Source organism: Salarias fasciatus, assembly GCF_902148845.1.
Source record: "Salarias fasciatus chromosome 7 unlocalized genomic scaffold, fSalaFa1.1 super_scaffold_4, whole genome shotgun sequence".
NCBI classification, from domain to species: Eukaryota; Metazoa; Chordata; class Actinopteri; order Blenniiformes; family Blenniidae; genus Salarias; species Salarias fasciatus.
In genome coordinates, this window is record NW_021941229.1 from 17,263,327 (window position 1) to 17,277,217 (window position 13,891).

At 43.5% G+C, this 13,891-nt stretch overlaps 1 protein-coding gene across 1 annotated transcript in view; it reads left to right on the forward strand.

The window, feature by feature from the left end:
• dym (dymeclin) overlaps positions 1 to 7,074 on the forward strand; it is a 49,976-nt gene extending 42,902 nt beyond the window's left edge. Inside the window, exon 17 of the mRNA XM_030084150.1 lies at positions 5,722 to 7,074. Within this exon, the coding sequence (XP_029940010.1) occupies positions 5,722 to 5,871 (150 nt within the window). The 3' untranslated portion in view covers positions 5,872 to 7,074. The remainder of the gene's footprint in view (positions 1 to 5,721) is intronic.
• Positions 7,075 to 13,891: the final 6,817 nt, after the last annotated feature.

Sequence of the window (13,891 nt, forward strand, 5' to 3'; positions counted from 1 at the left end):
ATCAGTCTGGTGAGACGAGCTGCCAGACGTCAACTAAAGCATTTTGTTGAGATAATTGCAGACAGATCTGTGTTGTTGTAGGCGAGGGGGACATCGTAGGCACCGGACGACAAAAGATCTGTTTACCTAAAGGACTTGAAAGCGGCTGCACAAAGACGCAGACATGGAAATTAGCTCCCAGCTGAAAGAAAGGGTTAAAAGGAGGGTGGTAAATAACCCCAGAGACGACCCTCGGCCCTCACTCAACTGTCTGTCTGTGGTTCTTTGTCCGTGTGTTTTTTCAGGGTGTGCGTGCTCGAGTGGCGCTCACGGGCAGCGCCTGTGGAATGTGTTGTTTAGCCTGTCCAGCTAAAATCTGCCTTATTGAGCGGCGATAGCCTACAGACTCCCTGGCTCCTGGGTGAACGACAGACAAGGGGTGGGGAGGGGAGATTAGCAGCTGTTGCTCACTACCTTTGTCGCCCTGATAGCTTGTTGCAGCTATTTCCCACACATTAACAGCGAATATGCATTTTTGAAGAGTGAGGCCTTATCCAGACCGAGGGAGTGGCTTCAGAAGACATGCCTGACGTGGTGTGAATGGGCAGGATGTTGACCTTCTTACTTTGGCATGTTAACGTTCAACACAGTATATCCTCAGACTGCTGCCGTGTTGTTCGTTTGCAGTCATCTGGTCAAACGTGGAAATAATGGATGAAGTTATTACAGGTTAGAGTCTGTGTTTTGTTTTCTGTATCCACTTCATTCAAACTGGGGTCACCTAAAGCTGATCCCAGCCAGAAGACGCTGAGCTGTAGTCTGGACACATTTGATACTTCTACTGGCCACAAATACAAAGATATTTAATTTACAATCATTGAAAGTTGAGACGAGCAGCATTTGTTGTGTAAACCGTCCTTCCCACGCCTCTGTGTGTCCTGAAACTGTTAACTTTGTCTGGATACAATTCTGCATAAGGACAGTGAAATTAAACTGAAAATGTTTGTATTGACTACAAGCCCTTTGAGGTAAAATGACTTGAATGACCAGACTTTTTCTTTTTTTTTTTTTTTTTTTTTTTTTCTTTTAATCAGACATCGGTATCTTGATGTTTGGAATTTGAAACACAATCTCCTCATGTTTGTGTACGTACCTGCATGTGCGCGTGTTTGTGTGTATCGGGTTCATATTCGCTCCCCCGCTGCATTCTTCCATGTCTGGCCGAGCCCGGACAGCGGCCGCGGCGGCGGCGGCGTGCAGAGGAAGAACGGGAACACAGAGTCCCGAGTGAAGATATGAGGCCAGCCAGCGAGTCTGTGCTGAGGGGCGAGGGCCTGACCTGCCAGGACCTATAACTAACTGATATGAGGCCGGGCCAAGCCGGGCCCAGACAGCAGCCAGACGGAGCCCATAACAGAGCAGGGGAGGGAGACTGAAGGCAGCAGGGCAGATATGTACAGACAGGAAGCTTCAGTGAAGACAGAATACGGGACAGAGATGATATTAGAATCGGATGTGACAGTCTGGAAATGCTCTGATTCCTTTTTTTTTTTTTTTTTCTTCTTCTTCTTCTTATTTCCAGAAAGCACTCGAGCCTGGAAGGGACATATTTTTGCCGTGAGGCATGTAGCGCTATCTACGACTTCCCATAGCACCGAATCCCCCGGTGTCTGTGTCCAATATAAAAGTCAGAGAAAAAATGGCGGTCGTTGTGATTCTGGGGATCATTTTTCTGTCTTCTATTTTGCTCCCACTGTTTAGCGAAAGTGCACAAGGGACTTGATGTCGCTGCCATAGAGGTTTATGATTTTTCCCCCCCCCCCCCCTCCTGTAGGCACCTGTCACGAGCAGCGCTTGTTCGGATAACAGATGTTTGTTTTAGCGGCACAGCCTGCATCATCTTTCCCTACTTTTCAGTCTCCTGGCAGCCTGTGAGATTACTTACTGTCCACCTCTCTGCTGCAACTGCACAGCCGTCGCTTCATTAAATCAACAATTCCACATTTGGGAAATATGCCCATTCCCGTTTTCATTGAGAGCTGAATGAAAAAAAAAATGGATAGATTGGTGGAGTTCTGCTTTGCTTCAGGACCGTCTACTTGACCAACAAGTCGGCCTAGCTTTCCCCGTCCAAGTAAATCGTCAGCCATGTTTTCATAGCGCACGCTTCAATTGCCGAGCCGAGACGCGAGTGCTCAATCACAACAAGAGGCAGCCTCCTCTGAGGCATATTATATGATAGATTATGCGATCAATACGTCGGTGGCAGTGGTTCACTGAACCCCGTTTTCTGCTTCTCTTCATTCAATCTTCTGTTTATGATAGAAATTAACATTTCATTAAAGGCCTCGTTGTTATCTGGAAATACGGCCTGTATTTTTTGTTTTTGTTTTTTTTTAACCAGCCCAGTCTGCACACGGCGCCCGGTCTGCCAGGTGTTTGGAGAGACATCAGTGGTTTGGTTTGTGGTTTCTACGGAACGAAACGTCGGCAGCTGCCGTTTACTGAGCCGGTCGTGTCTAGACAGCAGTGCACTGATACGTTAAACCTGTTTACCATGTTATGGAGACAGTGAGGGGAAAAAGGTGATGGGATTTACATACAGTCAAATCACAATATCTGTCTGAAAGTCTGGAGCATCGTAATAAGTTTCTCTCACGCAACATATTCTTCATAGAAGCTCATATCCTCACGTGAAATCTGTTTAAAAAAACAATCTAGCTGTAGGACGTGATGGAAAAAAATGTTAAACTAGGCCAAGAAATGCTTTTTCATCTGTTATGTGTATCATCTCATTCTTCTGCTCTTGATCTTTGGAGCATTTTAAATGTTTGTTTGATACATCTGGTGCATCACACTGATCAATATGACGAGAACCGAAAGGAACTCTCTGCTTGAGAAACAGTGACAGATCATTTGTTACCCTTTTTCATGAATTAATTGAAGTTAGGACATTAAATTCTCCAGCCTAGGTTTTAAAAAGATGTTCTAGATCCAGTCCATGGATGATATCTAGTTTTTGATTGATATTGATATACTCGCTACCTCTATCCTAATATCCTGCTGCGATGAAAATATTTGATTTAACATTTATATTCCAGTGTCTTGAGCTTAATTGTAGAGACTTAACTGGGAAATAAATGATTCTTTACCGCGCAGCCTCTTATAGATCGTCCGTGTTTGGAGCATTGTTAACATATATTTGCACATTAATGAGAAAAATAGTAATTCTCTTGTGCCTAAAAATAGAACGAGAGTAATTCCAGAAGTGCTGTTTAGAATTATGCCGGTATGTCCGTATTTGCTGATTAATGTATTAATTATCCTAATATCCTTATTAGCATAACTGGCTGTGTTAAATATATCACCACGATGAGAGCGGGACATTAATCCCATCTGCTCCTGTCTGCGTCGGTCGGATTATGTTTGTAAATCAATATCGGCGCAAACAACAACTCCCAATTGAAATTTTTAATTTAGAAAGAGCACCAGTTTTTAATGCTGCGCGCGAGGAAGTGAAAGTGAGTGACGGTTGGGGTAACTGTCACCGTCGGTGTCATATAAACATTTGATCAGTCCGGGCTTTGAGACGGTCACCTACACACAAATACCAGTCAGATAATACAGCTCCTGCATTGTGTCTCCCTATCACAATGGCTGTGGTGTGTGTGTGTGTGTGTGTGTGTGTGTGTGTGTGTGTGTGTGTGTGTGTGTGTGTGTGTGTGTGTGTGTGTGTGTGTGTGTGTGTGTGTGTGTGTGTGTGTGTGTGTGTGTGTGTGTGTGTGTGTTGTGCGTGGTGTGTGTGGTCTGGCCTCAGCAGCCTGGCATATGGCCTGTGACCCGGTAGCCCCTCTGTCTGTGTCATTATGATACCGATAGTGAGGCTCTGAATAGAGCCAGTCAGGACTCAATAGGCCGGACTGGGACCGCCGCATAAAGGCCCTCGGCGTCTGTCTTTCACCGCAGACTGATTACCGGCCGCGCGCGCACATACACGCCCGTGTAGACAGGAGGATATAATGAGGCGGCGCTCCATTATTGATGCGCTTCTCCCGCTGCCTACCTGCTGTTAGGTGGACCGCCAGACGCTCGGGTCCGTTTAGCGGTCTCCTGTTTGCCCAAGAATACGCTTCCTGAGAGATTCCGCTCCCTTCATTATATCTGGGAAACTGTTCAGAATGTCAGGTTATAGTTACTAAATAATCGATTGAGCATGGCTGATGATTGATGGTGTCTCATTGTTTAAGTAAATGCATTTTTTTGCCTTTGTTTTTCCCTTTTCAGTCGCATGCTGATACTGATTTGTAGTTAATCATGGAGCTGTTCACCAGCATTGACATAAGCTTTTCTACCGGCTGCCAATAGGTTCATGAAACAATAAAGCACTTCTGTCGTTAGAGCACCAAGCTTGAGTCATAATCGAGGAGAATAAGTGCAACTTGGAACCGATTTGTCTGTCAACCGATCTGTATGAGACTGTCATACAGTGACAGTCTTACGAATGGACTATTTAAATCATGTCTGACCTCTGGTAACATTTCAATACATTTATATTTTATGCACATTTTAATCAAATGCCAACTATCTTCTCGCTCTAACTAATCAAACCTGGATCATTTCTGCTTTACCTTTCTGATTCATGTCGTTGAACACTGAGGTGTCAGTTGTGTCTTTGGACTCTTGATATTTAAAGAAGTCCGGTTTACCTGTGGATTGTAATAGTGAGCTTTTTTTCCTGCTCAATTGTGACATTTCATTGACACTCTGTTTAATTGATCAACCAAAGCTAGGTCATTATGAAAGTAATTGGCTGCTGCCTCAATGTCGATACTGCGACTGGACTCCAGATGTTATTGAATCGGTGAATCATAAGACTAATTCTGAGTTTTCCGCATGAAATGTCAACGTGGCCTGGATGGAAATTAGAAGTTATTCAACTGTAGCTGTTAACCTTTGTGTTTAGGTAGCAGTGCTACTTTTAAACCTTTCGCAATATTTCACTTTACAGGCGAGTTTTTCCTCTTTGAATGTTGTCCAAGTCCTCTGCGCTCACATATTTACAGAAACGCTAACAGCTCTTTTTTTTTTATTTATTTTTTTTATCCGCCGTACAGTTACGAGGCGGCCTAAAAATAACATAAAACTACCTCCTTGTTATAAAACTAATTGGAGCTGCAACCGAAGCTTAATTGTACCTCTGACATTTTCTAGCACAGTTGTAATCCTTTGGTGAGTCAACCAGGAGTGTGGAGACGAGCACCAGGTGTGTGTCATGTAACACAGTCTGTGGTAATAATGTAACAGCAGCTTCTTCTTTCTTTTTTTTTTTATCCTGCGCAATCTGGAGCACTTCAAATCATTTTTCCCCACAACTCGACTCTGGTGAACTGCTGCGAAGAGGCGCTCGGTCCTCAAACGAGCCATCAGGCTTGTGGACCTCATGATGGGAGGATTTTCATTTCTAAGTCCAAGAAGGAAAACTATCGGATTGTTGAACTATTTTTTGTTTTTTTTTTATTATTACATGTTGTCATGCTCGTGTTTGTGGAGGTAACTGTGCTGTGAGGCTGGATCAACCAGCCACCAAACACGTTTTCACACATTGCGACCTCCATTCTTTAATGTAGTAGATTTTTAGCACAATTTCTCTTGATTTGTTAAGAAAACTAGGAAGAAGTTACCAAGCTTTGCTTTCTTTGTGCATGATAAAGATCGATTTTCCTGCCCTGTGTTTGTGAACAGAAGTTTCCTGAGCTCAAGTTCAAGTACGTGGAGGAAGACCAGCCGGAGGACTTCTTCATCCCGTACGTCTGGTCCCTCGTCTTCAACTCGGGAGTCGGCCTCCACTGGAGCCCGCACGGCATCGAGCTGTTCAGCATGGACTCCGGCTGACGGACTGCGTGCCCTCATCCCCCCCTCATTCAATAACAGACTGGACTGGCAGTGTGGGTTTGCGTGTTTTAAGGTTGTGTGTATGTGTGTGTGCATTACCCTTTATAGTATGTGCACGCTGCTTTGAAAGTGCCTCGACCTTGTACAGGATGGTGTTTCTTTTTTATGCACCGCCTCCTTCTCCCCCCCCCCCTTCTCATATCATAGTAATGAGTCCTGTGCTCCGACACTGTGAGGCTCCCACACCTGTACAGTCAGTCCTGTATTAAACACCTATTTAACATCCGAGCACCCGGGTCCGCAGCACACGCTGACTCCTGTCGTCGTGAGGAGCTCAGGAAAACGGGCGACGGATAATCCCTCGTTTATTCCCCTTGCTTACAAAGAAAAGGTCAATTAAAGCATACGCGCCGCCGCGTTAAGACTGCCTTGGTTCGTCCGCCGCCGCCGCACTGAATGCTAAAATATTTCTCCAACTTAACATTCAAGGCCGACCACGCGTCTCCGAAGACACAACAGAAATTTAATTAAATATCCTTCATTATTCCGAGTTTTTTTTTTCCGTTGTGATTATCTGGCGAATTCGTTTGCCACGCAGCATCGCTGAGGTTTTGTGCGGCAGGTTCAGGTCAGAAGACGAATTTATCGCCATCTGAAAGTCTGTTCTGCTGAAATTCATGGAGTTAGAGCGAAGGCTGGATATTGAAGGACTCCACTTTAATTAAGGCTTCATTGCGCTCCCTTGATAATATTAGCCATCTGCATCACTCTGGTTCATGTGATTTCCTTTCTTGCTTCCAGCTCGTCTGTTTGACTTTACCCCGTCTTTGTCACTCTGATTTCTCCCTCTCCTGATGGTAACCCTCGGCGTACACTGAAACTAGGACAGCCATTAAACCGTCTGTCCTGATGTGCATAATCACAGTTGCCCCTTTACATTGTTACTTTATTTGCATGTTTAACTCGAGACTTATAAGTTATTTATTTTCATGCATATTGTTTTTTTTTTATATATATAAATATATCCGGCACCCAAAATATCCATGCTAGTAGTATTGAAATGAGTACTACAGTAGACAGGAGCAAAAAAAAAAAAAAAAAGAAAAACTGGTGGTACGACCCTTTGATGATTCCCAGGTGGGAATCTGGCTTTATATTCTGTAAAATGTCATTTTCTGGCAAAAGAATTCTTTGAAGATGGGAGTTTAAATAAAAATATTAAAGAAGAAAGCCTCGGTGTCACGTGGTCATTGGTTAAATAGGAGCAAAAACTATGCAGGCTTTTTGTCTTTTCTTTTTACTATCAATATTTTGTTAATCAACAACTCATTGTGGTGGACGTCCAGGTCCAGGTTTATTGAGCCACAACAGCCAAATGCCTTCACTTCTCTGTTTGATGCTGAACTGGTCAGCATCTGGCTCAAACCTCATGATGTTATGTTTTAATTAAAACAATGAAAGCAAATGAAGATCTCTTCCAAAATTGTCCAGTTCTGTTCAAATGAAGCCTTATAGATTATTTGATTTAGCCCTGAAGATATTGAACTGCAGTGATCTTTGAAACAAAGAAGGAAAGATTGGAAAAACGCTGTTGTGTAAGGCAAGGTTTCTGTTTTTTTTAAATTTGCCCTGACCTTTGGATCATGAAGACCTTTTCAGATTTCTCCAGCGATTGGCTCCTTTCCCTCATGTAGCACTGATATCTTCAAGTCAGAGCAAATCCCATCCTGTACGTTTGTTCGCATCGCTCCAACAGAATTGGCAAATACACCAACATGTTTTACTATTTGGCCTTTCTCACTGTTTCCTTGGCTCAATAAACCCACGGCGCCTATTTTTTTTCCTTTTTTTCATACCTCTGAGCAGCAAACAACACAAAAGAAAATATCAGCCTTAAACCCCAACTGTCAAACCCAGTTACGTCTGTGTCCCGGAAAATGATTACACTTGAGCGTCGAATGCGTCTCTCACGGCTTATCGTTGCCAGTTTTTTTTTTTTTTTTTTTTTTTTTGTCAGAGCTGCAGAGGCAGCAGAAACGGAGGCAGAAAAACCACTCGGAGGGGAAAAGTTTACAGCACAATGGCACCCACTGTGCTGCTGGAGCTCCCACTTCCCAAGAGAATTTCATGCCTTTCGTCTCTATTGTATTGATTTTCATGCCTGAAATTCTCTTATTCTCAAGGACAATATAATGGATGCAATTGGATGTAGAGAATGGCTCATTTTCAGCGCGGGGTCGCCGGCGGGTTACGGCGAGCCTGCACGCTCGAGGAGGCCGCGGCGCCGTCTCTCGCCGACTCTCACCTGCTTTCCGGGCCTATTATCGTGGTGCCAGATGGTTGAGCGGGAGGTTTTCACAAAGTGACATGGCTCTCCTTGTTCCTTTATGGCTCCGGGGTCACCTTACCGTCGGCTCCCATTTCAGGTGACAGCAGGAAGATGGATGGAGCAGGGGATTGTGGGATCGGTAGTTTTCCCTCTACCTGCGTCGGTGCCTTTTTTCCTCGAGGTCCAGGTGAGGGCTGCGTCGACGCGGAGGTCACACGCAGATCGGAGTCTGCTGAGTGATGTAGAAAGTGGGGCGCCGGAGACCGGTTTGCCAAAGTGTTAGTTTGCCCCCCCCCACCCCCCCACCCCCCCCCGTGACACAAAACTCATTAATATGACAGATTACCGCGATAACGTCGGGAGGTCGTCGGGCTCAGCGGTTTCAGGATGAGGTCGCGGCGAGAAGCTCGCTCGCTCGCTCGCAGCACGGGAACAACAGAGATGCCGACATAAATATAAAAAGTAAACAGACACCAGGCCGCCTGCCTGCTGAGCCTCACTGGAATAAAACAGAGTTCTAAAGAGCTGAACCACCCAGAAAGACGCAAAAACAAATCAAAGGTTTGAAGAAGGCACGAATGGACTGTCGGGATGTTGAAAACTGCGAGACACAAGATAACCATCATCAAACAACTTTTTCGTACTTTGTACTGAAATTTGAAGCTTCTAACTGGAACAAACCCTGCTAGTTTAAGACAGTCCTCAATATTTGAAAAGCGTTTCTGCAAACCGAATCCTGTTATTCTGAAGACATTTGTTGATTATCTTTAGAAAAAATAATGAAAGCACAGGATTCGCCAACACACGGCTAACAGTGGAGCTTGTGCTTCCTCGCTCATCTTCAGTCTGAGATCTGTAGTTTCTCACGGTAACTTCTTGCCTCGCTGGTTTCTCTCCGGCCATCGTTGCCCTCACGCTCCGGCTCTGCCCGCTCCTCTCACAGCGCCTCTCTCTAGCTGCTGGAATGATTTGTCACCGGCAGAATCCAGCTCCTCGTCTCCACAGGTTCGATCGCGTCACAACTGTTTTTATTGTTGTCAATCTACTGGCACGTGGAGTTCTGCGCGTCACAGAGAAGTTGCGTTTTCCATGTTTACGCAGGGGAAAAAAAAAACCGTTGCTTTTCAAGAACGTCGCATCGAGAAGCAGCAGAGAAGTGATCAAAAAGCCAAAACGCAACCAGGTTTACACTGAAGATGTTATTTTTATGCAGAAATCAATACACCTGAAACTACAGCTGAATATTGGACAAAAGACAACCCCTCTTTTTGTAATACAGTACCATATTCAGACGATATCCCAGAATAGAAAGCTATCAAAAGCGAAAACAAAAAAGGTAACACAACAGATCAAACAGTATTCCTGATATCGTGTTTAACCTCACATTAATAGCTTTATTAGCACGCTCAAGTCTCTGTTTCTGAGCTGATCTTCAACTCACAATGAAAACAAACCTAAAACATAAATCTGGAAAATTGTGCTTTGTTTTGGGTGTGGATGCTAACACTGACCTCAGTGAGGACTGGCGATGCAACATTGTGCCAAGATGGAAAAAAAAATACAACTCAAAACGCAAACATGAAAAATATTCCATGACCCATGAATCCGTTTGATACATCTGAATCTTTACTGCAACTTTGATACATTAACTCTGACGAGTTATTCGCGGAGAGAAACAGTGAAATGATTCCTTTTTAATTTCACGCACCGACACTAAAGTTGCACCTGATGACGTTTCCTCCTGTTCCCGACGCACCGTATCGCACCATCAGACCTAAAAACAGTAACAGAGTCCTGGATGTGCTGCGTCAAACTGTTCAAACGCAGGATAGATGTGTGGAACAGCGGAACGTGCAACAAAGTATTTACTTTTCACCGAAATAACTCCCGCCTTTCATGTTCTCCTCGCAAAAACATGTAGCTAAAAATATTAAGCATGGGGGAAGGTTTATTCCTGGTGTCGTATCTCTATGATTTTCAGCATTAGTGGTAAACAACAGTCATGATTTCAAAGACCTCAAAGACTCCTCAGTCCCCAACGAAAGGATAAAACTCTCACACACAAAAAATATGTTAAAAATAAAAATATATAAGCTACGGTTCTGATAGCAGGAGGATTCTTATGTAAGGCTGAATTTCTCTTTCTGCTTCACCAGTCTTTATAATTGCTTGTGATGGCTGGCTACATATCAATTTTTAACAAGTGCGCACATGTATGATGGGGATATGTTATAAAGAAACGTATTGACGCATCGCAGCGCCTCAGTCTGGCCTTGATTCATCAGAAACGTCTGGATCGATTAAAAGTAATTAATATTGTATTGAGGTGTTTCTTTTTTTTTATTGACTGCAGTCTGCGGGCCGTGAGCCCCACACTGAGCTGCAGGTTTATTAAGCGCACAGAAAAATCTGAGCCGATACAACGGCAGACGCCCTCCGAGGCGATAATGAGGGACTGGAGAAAAACCTCTCAGACAGTTTTTTTTTACCGAAAACCGAACATTAAAACCTTGACGACGTCGGCTTTTATTGCGGGGCTGCTTCAGTTTTAGCCCGCTCTTTACCTCGTAAACCGGATGGCTTTAATTTAGTTGACCTTTCCAGTGTAGTTAAATCCTAAAGTTCACATCTGTGGAGCGGCAGCAGATATAGGAAGTGTCACTATTGAAAAACAGACTTCGGTCTCGGCTCCGGCCTGTAAAGCTGCAGAAACCTTGAAGAATTCAGTGCTCGGGGTCACTGTTTCCCTTTGGTTTTAAAAACGTTACTTGAAAAGAGAAAGTTCTGTCTATCAGCTGAGTCGGGATAGTAGAACGACGCCTGGTTTCAGCTGGCAGGAGCTTTTGTCATTACCATGAGTCTCACGCTCTTTTAGATTCATCAGGTGATCCCTGGAGGGGCTGCAGCCCCTCAGGTGGGATCCCACCGCCTCAGGACACAAACATTTGCATGTTTTTGGTTTTTTTTTCTTCTGACAGGACGACACTCATTAGCCTAATGCTCGCAGTCGTTTGGAAGACTTGCCATCGAGTTAACACCTGGCTGACCCCGGCCTGTTTTTAATCACTCATATTGTCTGAAAGATCAGGACTCTGTTTGCTTCTTAACCCCTTGGCTGTCAGCGTCCCAATAGAAATATCATTCTATGACTTTCTATTAACATTCTGGTTGTATTCTTGTCTTTTTCTAAAAGTTAACCCTTCCATGAGTCGTTTGAGGGTTAAATGTTGCTTATTTTAATTTGTTTTTATGTTCTAGTGCTCTCCAACAGCCTCCTCTCGTGATACACATTTAATTATTGTCTTTTTTTCTGATTATACCTAGAAGACAATCAGCTCTAGTGAATATGTCAAGGTTTAGGTGTGTCTGGGTGGGTTTATAAAGCAGTGGTGGCTTTTTTTTTTCTCCAAATCCTCGTCTGAAATGTTCCAGACTGTGTGAAAGGTTTTAATGGAATAAGAAAATAATCTGCGGGGGGAATCTGTAATGAAGATAATGGTTGGCTCCTGCGGTATCCGTGCTGCTGAGATGATTTCTGTGATCTGTATCTATAATATCTGTCGCCTCCTGCACTCTGAGACGTAATATCATTGACCAATATTTTCTTGAGCTGCTCTGGTGACTTGACACGGTAATATTTCACCCTGTGAACACACGAGATGAGCTCTCAGACCTCCGTGGGGCTCATATTCAGCTGTCACTGGCAGCTCATTATTGCGATGTCGGATTACATTTTACTCATTTTCACTTTCCAGGGAAACTATTCAGTAAGATAAATCCTCGCCACATATTCACGAACATCCGTCTGGAGGAAATATAGCAGGAAGAAGATCTCTCCCCAACTCACTGAAAACTCGGCTGGCTGGAAACGGCGTTGGGACAGGTAGATCTATTCTGGGATGAAATATGGGTCAGGCGGCGTGTTGGAGGACTTCACACCGGAGCTCCCTCCTGCTGACAAACGCTTAATTTCATCCAGAACAATAAGAAAATCAGATGTAGATCCATCTAACTATTTACTTCTCTCCTCTAGATCCTCTTTTTTTTTTTATTATTATTCAGTGACATTTACCAATGTGAGCGGTTTTGCTCTATCCTGACAAGACATCAGATGTGTGAGTGGTGAGAAGAAAAAAAAAACCCTCCTCTATCTTTTTAATTAAAGTTGTCTTATTTTTCATCAGCCTTATCTTGCATTGACCAGCTCCCGGTGCCGTCTTCACCCCATTCTGAGTGCTGTGATTCACACAAGAATAAGTCTTTTTAATTGCATATGTATGACCCCTTGTCTGGAGGCAGTCACTATGTCAATAAATTATGGTAAAGGCCAGGATTGCTATCTGGAATATTAATCATCCTCCTTCTCTGTAATGCTGTTTTACCCCCTCTGCACGCCCTCTCTTCAATTAGCTCTGTGGGCCACTTGATAGACCTTAATAAGGCTGTTAAAGCAATAGTTCAGCATCTTTTTGGAAGAGTACACTCATTTACTTTCTGGTTAGGAGTTGACTGAGCATCGAGATCATTACAATGGCAAAAAAATAAATAAATAAATAAAAAAAGTGTATGAACTCTGTAAATCTTTTCTGCATGAATTGGTCATAAACTGACATCAGATTTGCATCCAAGTCAAAGTGACAATTACGATATCACATGTTTGAAAGTTATGTGGGCCTGATGAATATAAAACTAAATAACTCAAGATATCAAAAGTCCACAATTAAAGAAATGTCCTCAAATGGTTCCTATTTAGTGCTGTGGATAGGAAGGCCAAAGGGTGCTGACTCAAATTAAATATTGTCATGAGCCATACACAAATCATTAAACACACATGGTATCAATGACAGGACTACACGGAGGAAACTTCACCACATTCCTGGAGTTTGCCAAAGAGCGTCCTCACACACCGTAACAGTGTTGACAGGAAGGCTGGATTGTTTAAAAAGGATAAAACACACTACTGATGGCGTAACAACAACACTGCATGACAAAACTGGAAGATCCTCACAGAGGAGCATGGTAGAGGAAGCATCATACGAGTAGTTTGGGTTGCTTTTTTTTGGTTTCTTTTCTCTTTTTCTGAAGGTTTTAGAGATCTGGTCAGCAGTCATTGCAACATTTTTGTTGATTTTCTCATTAAAAAAATAGAAAAAAATAAAATTTCAGCACTGAAACTGACATACATACTTCATTTTGGTGCCCAGTTGGATTTCAATTATCTCAAATAAAATGAAAATTCAACACACAGCATCCTGAACGTGAGGGTTCTAGTTAGTGATGATAAGAGGAGCTCTTTATTATTATTATTCATTTGTATAAGTGGCCTGACATGAATAAATCATGCTTCCTGGTTTAAGGGTTCAGTAAAACCGGTCTGCTTCTTTATGCGGGTTACGGTGCAGACTCCTCCTGCCAGACTGAAATGGAAAAACGGCGAGATAAAACTGGCTACTTCCTGGAGTCTGGAGAACAGTCACATACTCAGGACGGGGCGAGAGAGAGAGAGAGAGAGAGAGAGAGAGAGAGAGAGAGAGAGAGAGAGAGAGAGAGAGAGAGAGAGAGAGAGAGAGAGAGAGAGAGAGAGAGAGAGAGAGAGAGAGAGGCGGGGACAATGTGAGTCTGCAGTCACTTCCACAATCCCTCTGACAAACCTTTTCCCCTGACTGATTGCTTCCAGACTCCCTTTAAAAG